This window comes from Typopeltis vanoorti, chromosome 4 (genome assembly GCF_054136105.1).
Source record: "Typopeltis vanoorti isolate ZY-2024b chromosome 4, IOZ_Tvanoo_1.0, whole genome shotgun sequence".
In the NCBI taxonomy this organism is placed as follows: domain Eukaryota; kingdom Metazoa; phylum Arthropoda; class Arachnida; order Uropygi; family Thelyphonidae; genus Typopeltis; species Typopeltis vanoorti.
In genome coordinates, this window is record NC_143552.1 from 55,534,776 (window position 1) to 55,558,470 (window position 23,695).

The following is a 23,695-nucleotide window of genomic DNA, read 5'->3' on the forward strand; positions in this document are numbered from 1 at the left end:
GCATGTGAATATTACAAATATGGAAGAAGAAGAGCTGTGGCATTGAGTAATCCAGTTTTTCCAAAAAAGGTATTGACATTAGCAGAATATGGTTGACTGAAAAATGAATATGCTAACAAAACAAAACAGGAAGATAAAAACATAATGCAATGATAGAAAATTATTTCCATTTAAAGTGAAAAAAAAGTACTGATGAAGAATTTGAAGCTATCTTCTGTAAAAGCAAGGAAAACAAGACTGAATATTTACAGACTCATTTATGATATTTAGTAGTGTAATGTGCACACTAGATCACAAGAGAACTATTTCCATTCCTTATATTTCTCAGCACCATCTGAAAAATTAGATAAAACTCTTCACAAATATAATCTCAAAACTACTCTTAAACCATATATCCAACTAGCAACCTTCATTTGTTTCCCAGAGGATGAGATTCATCCACTTATATCCTGGAGTTATAAAGTTCCATGTGCCTGCAACTTAGCCTTCTTTGGACAGATAATGGATCTGTTAATATTTTCCCTGAAGAACATAACAGTCAACATTACAGCTAGTTAGGACTGGCAGACCATGCTCTGGAAACCCTATCACAAAAAATTAATGGAAGAAGATAGCTGTGCTACACAGAAGTTGCTACAAAGATGAGGGACTATTTTTAGATCATTATCAGTTAAGAAGTATTCATTCATAACTGATAACTGCTACGTTAATTTGTCAAAGATCTGGGAGGCAGTCATTCTAAGACTGCATCTAATTTGATTTCTCTAAATTAACTTCCTAATTAACTAAGCAGATATACAAGCTCATCTAGATAAGACTTTTACAAACAGCCATGCCCACAGTGGGATTTGAACCCACAACCTGTTGGTTGGAGAGCAGGTATGCTATCCACTCGATCAACCTGGCTAGCATCTGATGACAATAATACTAGGACTTGATAAGATATCACCATGTGTATTAAAGAATTTGCCAAGAAATTAACAGAACCTTTGATTTATTCAAAGAGTATTGCAACAGGGAAAGTCTCCGAGGAAAATAGTACTATAGTATAAGGGGGGGGGGTGCAAAACAATACAATACAATGCCGGAGTGACAAAAATAGGAATCTTTATAAAGAGAAACATGAATGTTGTTAAAGGAGAGCCTAGCAGCTGCACTTATTATAAAATATGCATAAAGTAATTTTTCTGAATTTTTCCAAGGCATTTGATAATAATTTCAAAAACAAATGAATAGACAGCATATTGGTGGTTAAGGGTATGAGAATGATTGGCTGATAGATATCAGTAAGTGAGTAAGGGGAAGTGGTGCACCACAGGATTCTGTTCTGGTGCCAATACTGTTTAATTTATATGTTGTTGATATAGCCCATAGTTTAAAGAGAGATATCCAGTTGTCTACAGATGATGCAAAATTGGGAAAGGTAATAAGAGAATTTTGATGTAGTGCCTCTTCATGATCATTCAGTGGGCAGATACATAAGGACACCAGCTTAATGTTTCTAAGTGTAAAATTTTTGTACTTTATCCAGAGGTAGTTATAATTCAAAAGTAAACACCACTGCTTTCAATGAATGCAGTGTATTCCCTTTTGAATTATAGTGAAATTATGCTCTAGGAGTAGCATAATTTCACTATAGTACTGAAATTCTGCTCTAGAAAGAGGAAGAGGAGCCAAAGAATCATGGGAGTAATAGTGATGACTGATGTCTCTGGGGGGGAGGGTACACATCAGCTATCACTATTATTTCCCTGTTGCAATTTGAAAAGTCACTCAAACAACTGCCATCATACTGAGAAGGATGGTGACAAATCAGAATAAGAATATAATTGTATCATTGTATAATATATTGATTAAGCTACTGTCTGGACTACTATGCACATATTTGGTTCCAAATATAGAGAAGATAAAAATGTTGGAGAGTAGTTTATAAAGTTCAGGAGATAGAGGAGAAACAGAAATCTGAATGAGACTATTTGATGATAAGAGGAGCTTATCAGACAGATATAAGGGAGCTACTGTGCAGAGTAACGAGTGATGAAAAAAAAAACATCTCTCCCTAGAAGCTATATAAGGATGAGTGTTGTGAGCAAGGGAATGGGAAGTAGATTATTTCATTAAGAGCAGTGGGTGAATTGAATACACTGCTACTCACCACAGGGTGGTGAGCAAGATGATATTGAGAGAATTCAAGATGAGGCATGATAGGTATTATTGTGTATGGAATGGAAGGACCTCCAATGATGAGTCTAATAACACCATGGAGGCCATGAAATAATAAGAATCATGAGTTGGTGAGAATGCACATGGTCCTGACCTAGAAAGCAGTCCAGCATGTTCTAGTGACTAAAGGAAGTAAGTGAAATTATGAAAGACATAGAAGGCATCTTACAGAAATACTAGAAATGGGAAACAAAGAGCAAATGAGATTAATAATTGTTGTAGTTAGCTGAGAGACATTTGAAAACTGCTGTGTCAGACTATTTAAGAATTAGAATAAATAGGATATGATAGGAGTGAAAAGTCAACACAGTGAAAAATAAAAACAAGCATTGTAGATATATAAGTAGAAAGGTGGTGAAAGTGCTATGTGCATGAAGAGCACAGTGCAAATCAAAAGATTTACAAGTAAAGCAAAGTAAAAATGTAATCTGATACATTAGTGTCCAATTATATTATAAGTGACAGCTTGACAAAGTGCCATCACATGAGAAACTGAAAGGAAAAGATTTCAGCAGTGCAAGAAATATTCAAAAAGTGTTTAAAAAAAGCAATATCTGATTGTACTGCATATCCAGGTTAAAGAGGATAAATCAGTGAGAATTAAATGGATAAGTAGTATCATTAAATAGGAGCCAAAAAATAAAAAAAATAAAAAAATCCATAGAAGAAATATAAGGAGAAATGTGATCAGCAATTCCATGAATAGTACAAAGCACAGATAAGAAGGGTGAACAGCATAAGATAAGTAGAAGTTAGTAAAGCAGGCCAAAGGAAATCCCATAAAATAGAATTATTTTTATATGTGGCAAAGAAGAAGGAGAATGATTATGATAACTGTAATGAATGAAAACAATAAGATAGTGACTGAAACAGAAGAAATAGTTATATTACTCCATGTGATCACTTCTCAAGTGGGAGGAAGGAGGTATATTCAGTTAGAAATAATGTGATTGATGTTGCAAGAATAGAGATAAATGAGTACTGGAGATACTTATGGTGTCACCAAAACGTAAGACTTATATAGTCATGAGATTAGATGGAATATAAAATTGGGTTATGAGAAACTATAAGAGAACTGGCAGTGACCCTCACTAGGATAAGTCTTAGTATCAACAGGATCCCCAAGGAGCAGAGAAGAGAAGATAAGACATTCCTTTTACATAAATTAATGTATTATCCAGACAGAGGCAGCAAATTATAGATTAGTCAATATCTCAACAGTAATGGAGAAGAAACAAAGTATTGGAAAAGTTAGTTAAGGCCAGAATGCAGAATATAAAAATGGATAAATAGAAAGAAATATGATATGGGGGGGGGAAGGAATGGACAGCGCAGCATTTTGAGAGGTGAGGTATATCTTGCTTAATAACTTTACTGATTTCTAATAATAAAGTGACGGATGAGTTACCTAAGGAAATGATTATATCATGACATTTCTAGCTCTGCAAAAGCATTTGACAAGATGCCACATGGAAATATATTATGTAAATTGTGCAGTGTAATAGATAATAAAGGGATAAGTGAATGTGGTTGATATGAAGCTTACACAGTGGAGCAGAATGAAGGAGAAGACAAGTGATTGAAACACTGAATGATGGATCACCAGCTACTGCTGTTTATTTTGTATAATTGAACTTTCTTTTTGTTTTTTCTTTTTTCTTGTAAACTTTATAATCTAAACCATAGGTGGCCAACAGCAGGCCCGCAGGCTGCATCACCCCGTAACGTGATTTTGTGCAGCCCGCAGCAGGATAAAAACTATATTAAATTATATATGTATCATCAATTTAGCTATTAGTTTCGACCGCAGATTTTTCTGATTGATATACTAGTTATATCAATGACCGTGACATCCAAGAATCATCTATGGATAACTTGAGTGATGCCCCTGAGATCTTACAAGGCGAAGTGGAAATGGCACTTGAGAAATGAAGAATGGAAAGGCCTCAGGAGAAAACGGAATTATGGTAGCCTTCTTAAAACTGGGAGGAAGTCCTGTCATCAAACAGCTGGCTGATTAAACTCTTTAATAAATGCCTAAAACAGAGAAAAATTCCAAAAAATTGGAACAATTCACTTCTAATATTAATTTTTAAAAAGGGCAATAAGGAAGAAATTAAAAACTACAGACCTATAAGCCTACTACCCACCATATATAAAGTGTTCACAAAAATTATAAATAATAGAATAAAATCTAAACTAAAGGGAATGCAATCCTGTGAACAAGCTGGATTTAGAAAAAATTACAATACTTTGGACCATATTCACGCATTAAGACAGCTCATTGAAAAATCAATTGAATACAATAAACCCTTATGTCTGGCCTATATAGACAACGAAAAAGCATTTGATTCAGTTAAAACATCTGCAACACTAAAAGCACTTGAAACCTAGGGAACTGAGAAACCATATATTGAAACACTAAAACATATTTACAGTAATGCAACTTCTGTAATTAAGTTATATAAAAACAGTAAAAAGTTCCCAATACAAAATATCTCCCAAATTATTTACAGCTACACTAGAGGAAGTCTTTAGAAACCTTGATTGGGAAACAAAAGGAATAAACATAAATGGAGAAAGGCTGCATCATCTCAAATTTGCAGATGATATTTTCGTAATAGCAGTATATTTCGTAATTTCATAATATCTTGAAGATCTAAATGAAGCTAAATCAGCTAAATGAAGCCTCCAGAGTAATTGGATTAAAAATAAATAGAGAAAAAACAAAAATAATGAAGAATAAATATATTAACCATAGAACTGTCAAAGTTGAAAACCATGAAATAGAACAAGTTACTTCATATGTATATTTGGGCCAATTGTTATCCTTTGAGGAGGGCCAAAGAAAAGAGATTGAACGAAGAATTCACTTTGGATGGATGGCTTATGGGAAAATGAGAAACATATTCAGAAATGACATTCCTACGAGTCTAAAAAGGAAAGCTTTCGACCAGTGCATACTTCTTGTCCTAACATATGGAGGAGAAACATGGACTTTAACAGAAGCCCTAAACAAAAAGCTGCAAACAACACAACATCGCATGGAAAGAAGTATGCTAAAAATAACATTAAGAGATAGGAAGACAAATATCTGGATAAGATCTCAAACAGGTGTCATGGATATTGTAAAATACATTAAACAGGCTAAGTGGAGATAGGCTGGCCATATTGCCAGATGTGGTGACAGGAGATGGACTAGAAAATCAACAGAGTGGAGACCAATGGATGGAGAAAGACAAAGAGGAAGACCAAGAAGAAGGTGGAGGGATGAATTGGAACAAATTGCAGGAGTGAGATGGATGGGAGAGGCAGAAAACCGAGTGATCTGGAAAATCATGGGAGAGACCTTCATCCAGCAGTGGACAGAACCAAAAGGTTGAAGAAGATACTAGTTATATTTATTATTTCTGATGACAGAGACAATTTATATTCTCAACACGGAATCAAAATGGCTTTAAAAAGATTACTCGATTTATAAAATCTACTGCTTCTCTGTGTGAGTTGTAGTAGTGGGAGTGGTAGATTTCTATGTGCTCCAGAGTAACGCATCATTGAAAGTCACTTCATCGGCTCTGGTTACAGTGATCAGTTTCACAGTTAACAGTGTTGTAGTTGCAGTTTGTGTCCCCTGGTTAGTTACTTCAGCCTTTGTGTACTATGAGTAAGAAACGTAAGATCTATGAAGAAAACAGGTCATTTCAGGACAAATGGGAAAATGAATTTCTGTTTATAAACAGTAACGACAACAAACCACAGTGCCTAGTGTGGTTTGTTGTCACTAAATACCAAGAATATGTTGGACAAGTACGTACTAAAATTGTACGTAATTTGAAGAGAAAGGTTAGTGCTCAGAAATCTATTTTTATTAAACCAACATCAATACAAAAAAAGCTCACTCTTGGCATCGTTTGTTGTAAGCACAGAGATAGCAAAAGCAAAAAAATCATTATCTGATGGTGAATTTGTAAAACACTTTTCTGTTAAAATGGCACGTGCATTTGGGGAAGATAAAATTGCCAGTGAGTTTGAAAACATCCCAGAAATATGTAATTAAATTTAATTTTAAAAATTTATATTTAAATCAATAAAGTATTTTATATTGTTCTCCCAGTAGTAAAATGATTTAACAAATATAGTAATTCAATACATATAACTATTGCCTTGAAAAAATACAGTTTATTTTTATTTAAGTTCTGTCTAAAAGTGTGCGGCCCGTGACGCTACCACTCATCATATATCGGCCCTCGTATAGAATGAAGTTGGCCACGCCTGATCTAAACCTTCAATGAAAGTTTGGGTTACAAAATTTGGTTGAGTCTGAGGAAAAGTATATGATAATCATTGTGTGAATAATTGTTAGTATGAGCCTCATGTAATAAGTCTTCAGACTCTTGGTGATGACATATAATAATTTTATACCATTACCAAGAGATGATGACATCACTGTTGAGATGTTGACTAATCACACTGTATTATGCAATAAATGCATTGCATAATACAATATAGTACTACAGTGCTGGATAAAGGAACAAACAGTAATATTTCTGGATCTTAAAGGCATTTAACAGTTTACCATATGAAAATTTAATATTTAAATTAATGCAAACAACAATGAATAATCAAAGAATTATGCATGAAGTAGCAGGATTTATTACAAGTGGGATGCAGAGGTCTCTATCTTTGAATTACTTTGGTAATTCAAAATTTAGGACAACATCTGTTAGTAAATCTGTTTACGCCACCAAATTACTTTGGTGTCCTAAACAGAAAGTTGGTCTTTTCTGTTTAGGACGCCTGCATAGTCTATTTGAATTAACAAATAATCCAGTTGGCTATAGCAAACATTGTTTATAACAGACTCACTCACTAACAACTACTGAAAAGTCTGGACTTAATCCCCATAGGAATGGAACAATGCTGTTATAAAGAAAAATTCAGTATAGCAAATTATCTTCCATATAAACTATTCTCTGCACTGTTTGCACTGAATACTGCCCAAAAAATATAAACTATACTTCAGCATCTTGGCCTTCTTTATGCTTTGATAACTTTTTGAATTTGACATAATATGGATTCTATTCAAAAAGCAAGGGAGAAAAATATGGAGTAAGAAAACGGGATAATTGCCATGTATGTGATAAAAGGAAGAAGCAAGCCTTGCTAGTCATATGGGAGAAGCCTGGATATCCTGTGAATTAGATTTTGTTCATAATAATAATAATAATAATAATAATAATATTCGTATAAGATACAATTTGGTTTCCTACCTTTGGTTCAATTTTTATTTTATTTATTGTCAGTTAAATTAAAGATAAATTAGTTTAATTATATTAATTAATATTTATCAGTTTGAATAGCACATTTTGAAACAATATTTGAGCTTAATCTTTTTTCCTCCTTATACATAAATAAACAGCAATTTGATACTCACAAAAATGAAATTAAGTATATTCATTTTCTTTGTAAACTATTTTCAATTTATGAATTTTTGTTACAACAGAAATATCAAATATCACTTATGCAATGCCATGATATATTTTTCACATATAAATACAGCATTATCCATGGGAACAATTCTGACTAAAGTGTACCTAGCCACGAAGCTCTCTTGTATAGTAAAAAACTTGTAAATGAAAATATTTTGCAAGCACATAGCATTAACTGACTACAAATTATAACCACACTATAAAATAACATCTGTCATGAGAGTTCAATTTCTGTACATCTAACTCTGAAGTTTGCATACACGCACACACACATGCACGCACGCACACACACACACACTGATGATTTGCAAAGTATCTGGCAGAACATTGTATGATGAGATTAAAGAATGCTGGCTTTAGTAACTCTCCTCTTCCTAACCACATTAAAGCAGTCACTTGCAATATAAATAAACTTCATGTACTGTATGTTATAATAACTGAAAATAGATACAGACATATTAACTTCTGTACAAAAAATATACAAAGTTCAGCCAATCATTCTGAACTGGCATAATATTTCTCAATTCGGCTACAACTCTTTGTTTATGCATATTTTGTTCAAATACCATACAGTACAAACCAACTCATTCTAAACTGATTGTTATACACCACTGAATCCAGTTATTTGCACGTGTCCCATTTTGTTGAACACCAAAAGAAATGAATTAACAAAGTGTTTATCTCTTTGCTAATTCATGGTGCTATTACCTGAGAAAGTCTTGTCAACATTTGACATGCTTTACTAAGATGGACTTTCATTATCTTGCTGATTTATGCTCTTTTCTGAGGGTGGCACTAAGCTGAGTCCATTTATAGTAATAGTAGTATAGACAGGTTGAGGATGACTGGTAAATGTTACTAAGCCATTGGGATGATTGCGAACTGGAACATGATTATGGAAACTACTTTCACTGATATCAGATTCTAAACTAAGACGTGAATAAGACATTACAGTAGTATCCTTATCTTCTGGTGGATTGACTTCAACATTCTCTGTGTTCTTCACTTTTTTAGCTCTCTTCCTGAAAAAAAAAAAAAAAAAAAATTCAATACATTGGAACATGTAACAGTTAAGGGTAAAATTCAAAACAGCTTTTTAAAACATAATTTTTTAATTTAACTTTCCTTAACTGATATTTACTATTTAAAATTATGTATGTCTAGGACATCTGTATTCTTAACTATCCCCTCCATAGTGTAGTTTGGCTACAGATTTATTTCAAATAAGATCTGGATTTGATTTTCACCAGTGCACAGGGAATTTTTAGATAGACTAATTCACTTTCTTCTGAAAAAGAAAGTAAATTAGGAAGTGAAAAAAAAGAAATGAATTCAGGCATCCAGCATTGACAGTAATCTTACAATATGTAATGAAATTAATTTACTAAAAGGCCTTAAAATCCACAGCTTATTGTTAAAGAGTAAACACTAACCCTTTACCAGTGATGCTAGAAATTGCAAAATCATATTTTTATGACAGCTTGATGAAGGTGTAAAAAGCATAATGTATTTCATTTGAGATCCTATTAACTTCTATGAACATATCTAGCTCTTGCTTTAAATGCAAAAGAATGAAGTAATTATGACATCAACCCTGCAATTTTATGGACATGAATACTTATGATATGCAAACTTATGAATGTGTTTTAAATTTTAGATTGTGGAAAAAGTTTGGGAAACACTACTTTAAATTTCTCTGGCATAGCATGCTATCATCCATGATGATGTAGTTGAGTCACTTGTTTTCGTCATGAGTGGGATGGTTTGTGTAGGTTGATCAACAAACAAAAGCACCTAACGATTGTATAAATAGAGAAAATCCTGTTCACAGATAGGAAGGAGAGGTGATACACATATTGAGAGATACTGATATGAGGAGCAACATTACAGATTCTTGGCGAAAAAAGCAAAAAACATGTAATAAACAATATGATACTTATAATAATAAGTATCATGTTATTTATTCTTATGATAGCTGATGAAAGTATAAAAAGTATAATATATTTCATTTGAGATCCTATTAACTTCCACCCTCCAACTCTCCATCCTGCAAATAATCAGTCAAAATCAGGGGCATCTCATGCAAAATTTAAGCAACCATCTCAAAGATAATTTTTGTCAAAGTCTTTCATTATGGGAAAGGCATCTGGAAGGTATTTAGTATACATCATCAGTTATACTAATACAAAAAAATGTATCTGAAGCCTTTATTTAAATCAAAACTGCTGTTCAGTTGCAGAAAGACTCTTTTACTTAAAAGTATTCTTCAAAATGGAGTTTATTTGCCACTTAAAATGAAAGATTACACCAGAAAGTGAAATATGGCTAGAGGTTAAAGCATATGAAGGATGGGTCTTGCCTCAGTAATTTGCTTACTTTCTGTAATAATGTAACATTTGAATCAGATAAAGGAAATGACTACTCAGTGATACTGCTTGACTTTGCAAAAACTGGATTCCACATGGAACTTGGTTGCATAAATAGGAATGGATATGAAACTGGTGATTTAGATTAGAAGGTGGCTGATAAACAGATATCAAAGAGTGGTTTATAGATGAACTGAGTTCAGGAGAAAGCAGGTGGCTAATGACATATCACATGGCTCAGTACTTCATCCTCTCCTGTTTAACTTGTACATCAATGACACAGGAAAATGATTTGAGGGGGTAAAATTCAGTTTGCTGATGATGCAAAGCTGGGAGCAATAGTCAATGAAGATGATGTAGAGATTCTGCAAGATAACTTAAATACACTGGCAGTAAGCCATATGGTTTATTTCAGTCTCAGCTCTGCATTTCATCAGCCTGCCTATATTTCTTTGTCACCCTTGGGTTTGTAATTCATCATCTTTCTAGATACTCTGTCATTCTTTCTATATGCTCCTTTCCATTTAGTTCTGATTATTATTTCCAATGCTGGTGTTTGGTTTAGTTCTTTCAATATGTCTTCATTTTGCTTTTTAATTACTATTCATGGCCTGCTGTTCTTGTTATATGTTTCATTTCTGCTGTAGTGATTCTTTTCGTATTTCCTTCTCTTATTTTCCATGATTCATTTCCATACAACAATATCAGTTTAATAAAATATTACAGATTCTTGGACTGTTTTTTTAATTGTGGCTATTGTTGGGCTTAATTGTTAATTATTCCATTTGTAGAGAATTTGTTTATTTTGTTAGAAATATCCAAGTTATTGTAACTTATTTAACAGCCCAAATAAAAGTATTGATCTGTCTTCTACTATTCTGTTGTCTATAAATTAATTTTTATTCAGATAGGAATTTTTATATTATTTTAATAATAAAACAATATAAAAGTAAATTTATTTATACATAGCTTTTTTGTAGATTGTTTTCAGGTACTCCAAATATCACTTCTTGTTGAAAGTTTTTCCACTTGGTTATACTATAAATTAAAGATACCAAGAAATTATATACTTGGTTTAATCCTTTATCCAAGTGTAAGCAAACAAAGTTTGTGCCTTAAGTATTTTCAGGACTGGGGCAACTCATGGTAAAGGTAGTATGACTTCACATCACTTGCCTTAGTATCCCATAATGCAAAGCACATCTCCTTTCAGACATGTATAATACTATGCATTATGGGAAGGCTCACTACAAAGACCAGTTTTGACCTTTATTGAGGTCTCTTCAGTGAGTCAGACCCAAAGGTGATACCAAGGTTGAAGTAATGCAGAAGTCATATTTTTATATACGAATTGTCAAAAGGTGTCGCACATTATTATAATACTCTGGATTAGAGATAGTTGTTCAGGTGCAAACTTTGTTTGCTTACTGTAATTGTACACTTGGATAAAGGATTAAACCAAGTATACAATTTCTTGTATCTTTAACTTATAGTATAACCAAGTGAAAAAATTTTCAACAGCTAACTATCTCTAATCCAGAGTATTATAATAATAAGGTGTGACACTTTTTGTCAACACGTATATATAAAAATATGACTTCTGCATTACTTCAACCTTGGTATCACCTCTGGGTCTGGCTCCTACTGATGAGACCTCAATAAAGGTCATAACCGGTCTGGGTAGTGACCATTCCCATAATGCATAGCATTATACATGTCCACAAGGAGATGTGCTTTGCATTATGGGATACCAAGGCAAGTGATGTGAAGTCATATCACCTTTACCACGAGTTGCCCCAGTCCTGAAAATACTTCAGGCACAAACTTTGTTTGCTTACACTTAGATAAAGGATTAAACAAAGTATATAATTTCTTGGTATCTTTAATTTTTAAATATCACTTGATTCTGAAAAGAGTAAGGTATCTAAAATAAAATTATATTCGATGTGGGTTTCAAATTTTCTGGTTATCCTCCATTAGGCTCTGAGTTTAATATGCTCAAGTGTAAGGTGGTGCACTTTGAGAAGAAGAGATCACAAGCTATGTATTATACTGATGGAACTGACCTACAGGAAATTGATGAGACTAGGGATAGGGAGTTTATTTTCCCCTTCATAATGCTTAAATAAGGTTACATCTAGATTACTGCCCACAGATCTGGTCACCTGGATACCATGGAGATGAAGAAGAGATAGAGAGAATCAAGAGGCTAGTGACGAAGATTGTGGCAGGTCTATGGAATACTCTCTATGAGAACAGATTGAAATAGGTTTCAAAAACTAGCAAGAAAAGAGGGTACATGCTTGAAGCATATAAGTTATTAAAAGGGTTTTATAGGATTGACACTGAAGACCATTTTTCAGGGGGTAGGGGATTGGTTAAGGATCAACTAAAGGAGACTTCCACAAAGCCTTTTAAGGAATGTGGAGAACCGACTTGGATTCTAATCTAATGTCAATCCTCACTGTTGCAAAATAGGTGCATAGACTCATGTTTCTAGAAATTAAAGACAGAAACTAAAACTTGTGTGAAATAAATTTACAGAATTTGTAGAATTTTTGCCTTTGTATCTAAGGCATCTTCAGCACACTGAAAATGGAACATTATTAAAATGCATATAACAGAAATATTTTTAAAAATGCTGTTGTGATGTAAGACAGCAAATGGTCAACAAATTCCTAATTTAAAAAAAAAATAATAATAATAAAATGAAAAAAAAATCAACAATATAGAGCATTTCAAAGAACAGCTCCTTAATGACATTTCTCCTAAATCTACAGTATGGTAGAAAGATGCTGATGATATATGTGATATGGAATGGTTCCCTATCAGATTTGAAACTGTCAAAAATAAATATGATTCATTCAAGAAATCAGTTCACCTTAGAGGAGGAAAAAAACAATCAGTTAGCCTTTCTCAATTTATTGATTCATCACCAGCCTGATGGTAGTTTGTAATTCTCAGTTTCAAAAGGAAATTCATGCTGATTATTATATTCCATTCTGTGTTTCATCATCATCCAAGTCAAAAAGTTGGAACCATTAAGACCTTATTACACTGTGCTTAGAGTGTATATTCCACCGAAGCCCTTCCATGTGAAGAATTGAGTGGTAGTAATCAGTTCCATGAAGAGCAGGTAAGGAGGGTGACTTGGTTGCTAAGGATAGCAAAGGTGCAATATAAACAGCAGTTAGCTAATGAAGCAAAAAAAAAAAAAAACAAGAAGCCAGCAGAAAAAATGAATGATTATTGAAGGATGATGAGACTGACTGAGTGAACAAGAGGCATATGGGAAACTAAGCAAACTTGGTGGTGTTAATAAGGATGTGAGACTTGATATATCACCACGTTTTGACAGAATGTGCCAGGGAGTTGACACCTGCACTGGTACTTGTTTAATATGAATCTTATGTTGGGTCAAGTTCCAAAGGAGTGGAAGGAATGCAAGATTATACCATTTCATTTGGGAGATCACAGAACTCAAGCTTCAAATTATAGACTAATGTGCATATGTCAGGTGTTGCAGTTAAAGTGTTGGAAAGGTTAGTGAGAACCAGGATTCAGAATTGGGTTGACAAGAGTGGTATCCTCTTTGATAGATAGCATGGATTTGCTAAAGGAAGATCATGTTTCCTTTAGTTTCAAATAAGATTACAGGTGCATTGGATAAGGGAGGTGGAAACACAGTAATATACTTAGATTTTACAAAGGCTTTTGATAGATTGCCACATAATAAGTTGATAGTTAAACTAGAATGGATGGGACTGAATATTAAATTAGTGCATTGGAGATTGGCTCTTTAATAGGTATCAGTAATATGTGTATGGGGAAGCAATATCCCAGAAGAGGAAAGTTACAGACTCTGAAGGTCTAATTTAGATTAGGTCCATTGCTTTTTAATATTAATATTAATGATACTGAGGACGGTTTTAATGGAGATATTCAGTTGTTTGCAGATAATGCAAAGTTGGGAAGAACGATAAGGAGAAGAGCAGATGTGGATTTACAAAAGGACTTGAATAGACCGAGTGAAAAGGCACACAAGTGGGGGTTACCAGGTCAATGTTGCAAAGTGTAACATTGACCTGGCTTTAAAATGTGGGAGACACAGATGGAATGTAGAGTATATACTTGATTAAGATATATTGGAAGAGGCAGAGGAAATAAAATATCTGGGTGTGATAGTGGATAGGGATCTAAAATTCAGAGAATACATTTCTAAAATTCTGAGGATAACACAACAAATTCTGGAAATGATGCAGAAGATGCTGACTTGTAGAAGTTAGTAAATTCTAGTTCCATTGTATAAAGTCTTGATTAGACCACATATGGACTACTGGAAAGGGTCCAGAGGCAACTGACTAAAGTGGTTTGTGTTTTTGGAATGCTTAGTATGAGAAAGGTTGAAAAGATGCAATTTACAGAGTCTAGAGTATAGGAGGAGTGACACGATAGAGATATATATAAGTTGGTAAAGAGTTCTTATCAAATTAATGTTAAAGAGAATTTTCATAGAATGTAGGAAGATGGAGGAGGGGTAAACAAGGTCTTGCCTGGAAGCTATATATAAGGAGGGTGTGAGCAAAGAAGTGAGAAGTATGTTTTTTTGCATTGAGAGTGGTGAATGATTGGAATGCATTTCCTGAGAGTGTGGTGTCTGCAAAGAATGTAAATATATTTAAGACATAATAATTATTATTATGAGTATTATCCCCAAACCTCTTTGAATCCATAGAGGTCTGTGTATATGAGAGGGGGACCTCCCCAGACCTCTATAGAGTCAAAGAGGTTTGGGGATAATTCTTATAATAATTATAATGGAATATTCTTTCGTCTTAAATTAATAATCTCAAATCAAAATTTCACTGTATTTATTTAAAACTGATGATCTACTTACATTTTTACACAAACAAATGCTATTACTAGAATTAGGATGAGAAGACTTCCAGATCCAACTGCTACTGCTATACCTTAGATTTTTTTTTTCATAGTTAAAAAAAAAAAAATACATTATAGCTTGTAAAGCAAAAAAAAGAAGTAAATAACATTCATTATTATTATGATAATAATGAAATTAAAACCTTCACACTTACCATAATAAACGAACATCCACCATTTATTCTCTTACCCTTGTAATCTTCCTGAAGAGCCACAATATTGGCAATATTACTTATAATCACAGCCCTCCTTTCACATCATCTGCAAACAACCGAATATCTCCCTACAATCCAGAATTGGAAAAACCTGGGTTCAAATTCCATCTAGGACTAACTAAAGGTCAGTTTGCTTTCTCATACAAGGGTGGGTTTTTCCTCCCAGAAACTCAGCTTTTCAATTGACAAAACAGCCAAACTGGCCATAAGAATACACACAATTAACAGACATAATTCACTGACCTTATAGCCTGAATTGCTTCAACCATAAATCCAAAATAACTAACCTAAAATAATAAATTTAGTTTAATCCTTTATCCAAGTGTGAGCAAACAAAGTTTGCACCTGAAAATATCTTCAGGACTGGGGTAAGGTAGTACAACACTGGGCAACTCGTAGCAATTTTTTTACGAGTTACCAGGTGTTGTACTACCTTACCCCAGTCCTGAAGATATTTTCAGGTGCAAACTTTGTTTGCTCACACTTGGATAAAGGATTAAACTAAATTTATTATAGTCTAACCAAGTGAAAAATAAACTTTCAACAACTAACCTAACTTAAATGCAATGGTGATAATACCATTCACAAAGGTTGAACAAGTCCCAGTACTCAACCTCATGGAATTCCACTTGTAACCTTCCTTTTTTCTGATACTGACTCACATATACATCTCTTTGATATCAGAAACAATCCAGCTAATCAGAGCCAATAAAGTATTGGACTGCATTTCCAATCTAGTCCTATAGCTTGTATCTAAATCCATTATGCATTCTACTGCAACTTAGTCTCATCATCATCATCCTCATCACTCTTTTCATAATATCAGATCCAAAACATTCTCTTTTTATGCAGCCCCCTATTTTAAAATTCATTTATCCATTTAACACCCACATGGTTTATTTTCTTAACTCTGGATATGCAATCAAATATAGCTTCTTTTGGACAACCCTTGAATACTTTCCATACACTGTTGATTCCTCTATCATGAAGTGTTTCATGCTTTGCATGCAAAGCATGAGAAAAGGCATAGTTTCAAGCTGTCTTCTATTTATTATAATCACCTGCTTTATAGCTCCACATGTTCCTTCTTAGTCAAATCTTACATGCATGGTTAGCTTCCAAGTCAAACTGCAGATACCTCAATGAAAATTGAAATGAAAATACAAAAATAAAAAATTTTAGAATTTCTATTATTTTTTAACTGCTCTTGCATTTTTGTATTGAAGATGCCTGTGAAAGACAGATGAAATTTTATAAATGAACACCATTTTCCACTGAGTTTCGATTTTTTTTTATAGTATGGTGCAAAAAAAAAACAAAACAGTATGAACTTTGACACCTCCTTCAGTAGACACAGTATGCTGCTCAACTGCATGCACATTAATAGAAGAGCATGTGTAAAGTCTACAGCATTGCATTTAACTGTAGCAATGATGCTGACGTTGGAAGCAAAGCATTGTTGAGCATTATTTTTATTCATACAGAGTTGGTACAGCAAAAGGTTCAAGTCTACAATATGTTTGTGATCAGTTTGTTTGTCATTTCCATAAGTATGCCCCAAGCAATAGTGTCATCATCACCTTAACGAGAGGTTCCGACGCACTGGGGGAGTTCTGCCAATGCAAAGGGTATTCGGAGAGACCACAAACTGTTAACACAAATGAACATCACAGGCATGTGCTGGAGCAAGTGTCACACTCTCCGAAATACAGTCGACATCAAGACAATAGTAAAACTTGGGATACCAAGGTGGTCACTAACGAGAATCCCTAAGGAGCTGGGTACCTTTTCGTACATCATTCAGGTAGGTCAGTGTTTAACAGCAATAGATTACACTGCATAGTGGGAATACTGTGCACATGGGCTGGCCAATGTCTATGAAGATCTGTCCTTCCTCCATAATGTCTGGTTCTTAGACAAAGTGCATTTCCATCTAAGCAGTCATGTAAACAGATGAACCTACAGGTTTCTTGAGACTCGAATTTGTCCAAGAGAAACCTCTTCACAGCAAGAAGATTACTGCATGGTGCAGTTTCCAGACATGGCATAGTACTACATCATGAATGTATTGGTTTCTTTCACCCAGAATTTGCATAAGATATGGCATGGAAAATACATTCCATTTCGTGCACAGTTATTCCAACAGGACGGAGCAACCTGTCACACATCACATAGTTCTAGAGCCTATTTATCAGAACACTTCCCCGTGAAGTTCATTTCAAGGTTCACAGAATTCCATACCCTTCACGATCTCCTGATCTCACATCACTTGATGCCTTCATTTGGGGGTATGTTGAAGGAATGGTATTCCACCATGACCCACCTTCAAACCTTGATGAACCAAGGGATTTTATAAATAAAATTTCTATAATAAAATTTATAAATAAAAATAAAAATGTCCAGGAGATGTCCCAACTCTTGTTCTCCAAGATGACAGAGAACCTTTGCATGCACTACGAAATCTGTCTTGAATGACAAGGTGCCCATTTTGAGCATGTAATACTTTATTCAACCAGGTTTCCACTAATAGTTGTGGATGTACGTATCATCAGGTGTAAATATATATTTCTTTATTAATAAATCAGTTTACTCCATAACATTGTAGTTATTCAGTACTGTTTTTTTGCACCGTACTGTATTTTATTATTATTGTGATAATGTGTTGCTATTATCAACTTTTCAATTTTCAACTTTGTTGCTATTATCAATTGCTATTATCAACCTAATATCAGGGATCATAATCTTCACTAACTTCTCCAACACCTTAATCACAACTCCAACACAGAGATTGGCCTATAACGAAAGCCTTAGTCTTATTACTAGCTTTGTGAAGTGGGACAATTCTGCCCTATTTCAATTCCTTTTGAACTGCTTCCATTGTAAGACTTGTTTCTTGCAATGCTGTTTTACTCGTATGTCAAAGCTGTTGTTAGCTTGCTAGACCTGCTGAAATAAAAACTTTCACTCTCTCTCTCTCAAAAAAATAAAAAAAAAATAAATAAATAAAATAATAATAATAAATAAAACATGCCCCTGCTTGCCCACCCTCACTTCCCACCATTCTATTTCTATTGTGCTCAAACTCTGCATGATGGTTCACTTACAAGGATAAAATACCTTTATGAATTGTTCATTTAATATCTCACCTATCTCTTCTACAAGTTACCCTGGAACTTAAAATACAAATAAGCAATCGAAATAAATAAACAAATATTTAATGGAAAGAACTTTGTGTCTCAGTTGATAGTGATATTTGAAAAGTCCTGTGTTAAAATACTATCTAGGATGTATGAAACTGTCTAATTCATTCAGTGCTGGAAAATCCTTATAAAGGTTCCTTACATCCTAGATAGGATTTTAACACTGGATTTTTCAAATATCACTATCAACTGAGATACGAAGTTCTTTCCATTAAATATTTGTTTATTTATTTTGATTGCTTATTTGTATTTTATTTTGATTGACAATGATTACAATCCAGTATCACCATGCAAAATGTTAAGATGAAACAGCGCAAGTCAGTGTACTAGACAGGATCAGTCTACTAAGATCATATCTATATACATATTGCTAAAACCATTTGTACAATCCAGCCTTCTCAAGAAAACTGGATTGTACAAAAGATAATGTACATATGGCATTTGTTAAGTATACTATACAGGTGAATCAGAAGAAATTAAAATTGTTCCAAAATCAGAACAGATTGTTCAGAGATTAGAAACTACCTTAGTCACCCATGTCTGATCCTTTTCCAACATCTCTTTGTCCTTTTGAAAAGCAAGTGACCAAATCTATGCATAGTAGTCCATATGTGGCCTAAACAATGGAATTAGAATCTCCTTACTTCTACAAGTCAGTATCCTCCTAATATTAATTCCGACTTTTGATATAATGTTAAATCCTTAAAAGGTTTTAAGATTCTTTCATTAAAAAAACTTTTAGCAGTTACTATAACTCTACCTCTTCCAGTACAGAAGAAATAACTCACATTCACAGAAAAAATAACCCTTATGTGCATGGTATTACTGAACATATAGCAAAAGTTTTAAAACCACTGAATATTTTTATTGCTTTTTCCCCTCATCAGAAAACTCTCCACCTTTCTCGCTTCTCCTAAGGACAAGCTTCCACCTCTCAATTATCCAGGTATCTACCAGATTCCTTGTTATTGTGGTTATCTTATTTTGAACAAACTGGAAGATCTGCTTTTATTCATCTAGAACAGTGGTTCCCAAACTTATTTGGCTTACTGCCACCTTTTCCAAAAAAATGTATTCAGCACCCCCCTTTCTAAGACCTGACCAGTTCTACCTGATACATAAAAAAGAAAATCAGATCAGCAGTTCTCAAGTTTTAAGCAAACAAACAGATAGATACAGAAACAAATTTGCATTTTATTATGCATCTAGTAGAGATTTTTGAAGTTTGGAAAAAAGACACTTTGGAATTGAAATTTTAAAACTATTTATTGAAATCAACAAAAGAAATATAAATTGCACATGAATATAGGAACAGGACAAGTTGGAGCTGAAAATTTAATAACACTATTAAAATTAAGAAAACAAACATAAATTACACATATGTAAAAATTGCACATAAAATAGTAAATAATGATCAGTAATATTCAAAACAATCCTAATGAGGAGGATGAGCAGGTGTACTGTTACCAATTTATTGATATTTGGCTCTATATTTGTCAGCAGCATTCTTAAATCACTATGATCAGCTATTTGCGACCGCACTGAATCCACATTCCACTAAATATAATGATGAAAATGCAATTAAAAACTTTTTACTACAGGCCACAATCCAGAATAAAGTATGGGCGTCAGTTCTAGTACCAACAGGTAACCAAACTGTTGGTACCCATTTTTGAATTTTAATTTCAATTCCTCATTTGTTGCTACTTCTATCAGTTCTTCTTGTAATTGTAAAGATTTTTCTGTGTTTGTACTTGAAAATGGATCCAAAACCCAATTGGGTATTTTCATTTCAAGAGTATCTCTAAATCATTGGTTGAAATCACAAAGGAGAGTCTCCAAGTGCTGACAATAGCTGAGCACGTCTTCATCACATTTTTCCACTGTTGATAGATTTGGAAACTGGCTGAATTCTCCTGGTCCTAAGTTTTGTTTGTACAGGACAGGTTTTGACACAAATGCAGAAATAACAGCTTGTGTTTTTATTAAATTCAGCTCATTTCCTTGGAGCTGTAGATTTCTTTCATTAAATTTGTTAAACAAGTCAGTCAAATAAGCTATGTTATTTTTGAAATTAATCAAGTTGACTCATAAAAAATCATCTCTGTTTTCTAAAAACTGTAGCACTGAGTCAAGGAGTTTATAAAATCGATTCAAACAGGCACCTTTCGATAGCCAATGAATTTCTGTATGGAGCAACAAGCAACTGAATTCTTCATCATTTTCAATACAAAGTTATCTAAACAATTTGTCATTCAATGAATGACTTTTGATTTTGTTGACTGCTGTAATTACATAATGTAATGACCCGTGTAGTGATCACCCAGGTATTTGGCAACTAAATGTTGATGATGAATCACACAGTGTACAGTGAATACATCTGCCACCGCTTCTTTGTAATATGCAATAAAACCGCAATACCGCCCTATTATTGCTGGACCACCATTGGTAGCAACTGACAAGATATTATTCAGCGGGATTTCTTTTTCTTTAAAAAAAACTTCCAATGCATGAAATATTGATTCTCCTTTAGTGTCAGTTAGCAAATTTTTAGCAAATAATAATTCTTGGCAAAGAGTGGAATACAGAGAGAAAAAGCGAGAAGCCAAGAGAATTGTTGCACAGGCGAAGGCCATGGTATATCAAGACTTTTATGATCAATTAGAAACAAAGGAAGGATAGAGAAAGATTTATCAATTGGCAAAATGTAGAAATAAGGCATCAAAGGACATTGTACATGTGAGGCAGATCAAAGACTCTGGAGGAAGGGTATTACAGAGGGATGCGGATATAAGAAACAGATGAAGAATATACTTTGAAGAGCTTTTGAATGAAGAAAATGCAAGGACTCACAGAGAAGATGGGGAGCCTTACGAGGGGATGGTGCAGAATATTAGTAGAGTGCAGGTGAAGGAAGCCATAAAGAGCATGAAGAATGGAAAATCAGTGGGCCCTGACAGGATCCCAGTGGAGGCATGGAAGGCACTGGGGGAAGAAGGAATTGACCTGCTGTGGGACCTGTTAATAAAAGTTTGTCAACAGGAAAATATACCTGAGGAATGGAAGGAAAGTACTCTTGTCCCGGTCTACAAGAGTAAAGGGGATGCACAAGACTGTAAGAATTATAGAAGAATAAAGTTGATGTCCCACACAATGAAAATCCTAGAGAGGGTTTTTCATGGAAGAATGAGGAAGGAGGTAGAGATTGCAAAAGAGCAATTTGGCTTCATGCCTGGTCAATCAATGACAGATGCTATCTTTGGGGTACGACAGATAATGGAAAAGTTTTGAGAGAAGCAATGGGAGCTACATCTGGTATTTATTGATCTGGAGAAAGCGCATGATAGAGTGCCAAGGCAAGAAGTCTGGAGGTGTTTGAGGGAGAAGAAGGTACCAGAGAAATATATCAGGTTGGTGCAGGAGATGTACACAAATGTGAAGACAAGAGTTCAAACCTGCCTGGGAGAGACAGAAAGTTTTTCGATGACAGTTGGCTTGCATCGAGGGTCAGCATTAAGTCATTCCTGTTTAATAATGTGATGGAGGTGGTGACGGACAAAGTGAGAGAAGATGCGCCTTGGACTATGTTGTATGAAAATGACACCGTGCTGTGTGCAGAATCAAGAGAAGAAGTGGCAGCCAAATTGGACAGTTGGAGGAAAGTACTGGAAGAAAAGGTATGAGACTGAGCAGAAGTAAGACCGAGGATATGTGTTGCAAAGTGGATGGCAGCCAGGAGACAGATCTGGAACTGGAAGGAAATGTCATCAGGAAGGTCAGTGACTTTAGATACTTAGGTTCAACAATGAAAGAGGATGGTGAGGCTGAGAAGGAAGTGGGATGAAGGATACAAGCAGGATGGAAGAACTGGAGAGAGATGGCTGGAGTGCTATGTGATAAGAGGATGGAGGACAAACTAAAAGGCAAAATCTACAGGACAGTAGCGAGACCAGCTATGATGTATGCTTTGGAAACTGTGGCCCTGAGGAAAAATAACATCAGCAGGATGGAGGTAGCGGAGATGAGAATGCTTAGGTGGATGTGCGGTGTGACCAGAAAGGATCATCTGAGAAATGACTATATAAGGGGAACAGTGAAAGTTACAAACTTGGGAGCAAAGATACAGGAGGCAAGGTTGAGATGGTTTGGTCATGTGATGAGGAGGGAGGAAGAGTATGTGGGAAGAAAGATCATGCGGATGGATGTGCAGGGGAAGAGGAAGCGCAGACAGCCAAAGAAGAGATGGAGGAGATGGTGGAGGAGGACTTGAGGATGAAGAACTTGGATGTGGCTACAGCCCAAGACAGGAAGTTGTGGAGGAGACTCACCACAAACAGCAACCCTACTTAAGTGGGAAAAGCTGCAGAAGAAGAAGAATTCTTGGCAAATTTTTTCTTCTTTGATGTTTCGCACATATGCTAAATGTAAGGCTTCATTTCCTGGTAAAGGAACTCATCAATATCTATAGAGAGCTGGGTTGTTTTTAAATACTCACATAATGAGTCATCAACATCCTGGGCCATTTCATCAATTCTTTGTTGCACTGTATTATTGCTCAAAGGAATTTTCTTGATAATATCTGAGGCTGGGTTATTCAGTACAGTGCATATGACCTCACTAACAGCTGGTAGGATTAGTTCTTCACCGACATTATGTGGTTTTCCCGATTTGGCAATTAGTAAGAAAATGTTGTAAGAGATGTGCAACCCATCACCATCTAGTTTGGATGCTGCTGAAAACATATCTGCCAATGTTGGTGTTTCAAACATTTTTCTTTAAGTGCTTGAAAATAAGATAAATCCTTATCTTTTTTTTTATCAGCATGCACTTTTGTCAAATGTTCTTCTAGTCTTGAAGGCTTCATAGATTCATTTGAAAAAACTTTTTTGGCAAATCAGGCACATTGGTAATGTTTTGTTTCTAGGCGACTGAATAAAGCCCTATTTCAAATATTCAATATTATATTGTCTACATTTCTTCTTCGGTTCAGCCATGATATTATCTGTAAAGAAAACGTTAAATTTACAAAATTGCTAGAAAGCAATTTCTCATGTATCCAAACCAAATTATTTTTACAAGAGAAGGTATAAAAATACTAACGTGAAACCTGCTGTTTTATTGGAACAACAATAATTTGCTTTGTGTGTAAGTAAGGTATCGACTAGGTATCGAATATGCACTAAAACTTTTATGTACTACATCAAATTGCTTGTCACACAATTCAGAAACAATCTAAAACTGAGTTCATACGTTTCACGTATTTA

The 23,695-nt window shown here is 34.5% G+C and overlaps 1 protein-coding gene across 1 annotated transcript in view; it reads right to left on the bottom strand.

Annotated features, from left to right (window-relative positions):
* Positions 1-8,454: 8,454 nt before the first annotated feature.
* The window catches only part of LOC150107321 (E-selectin-like), a 280,274-nt gene continuing 265,033 nt past the window's right edge, over positions 8,455-23,695 (bottom strand). The window contains exon 20 of the mRNA XM_090391789.1: positions 8,455-8,734. Within this exon, the coding sequence (XP_090247915.1) occupies positions 8,455-8,734 (280 nt within the window). The remainder of the gene's footprint in view (positions 8,735-23,695) is intronic.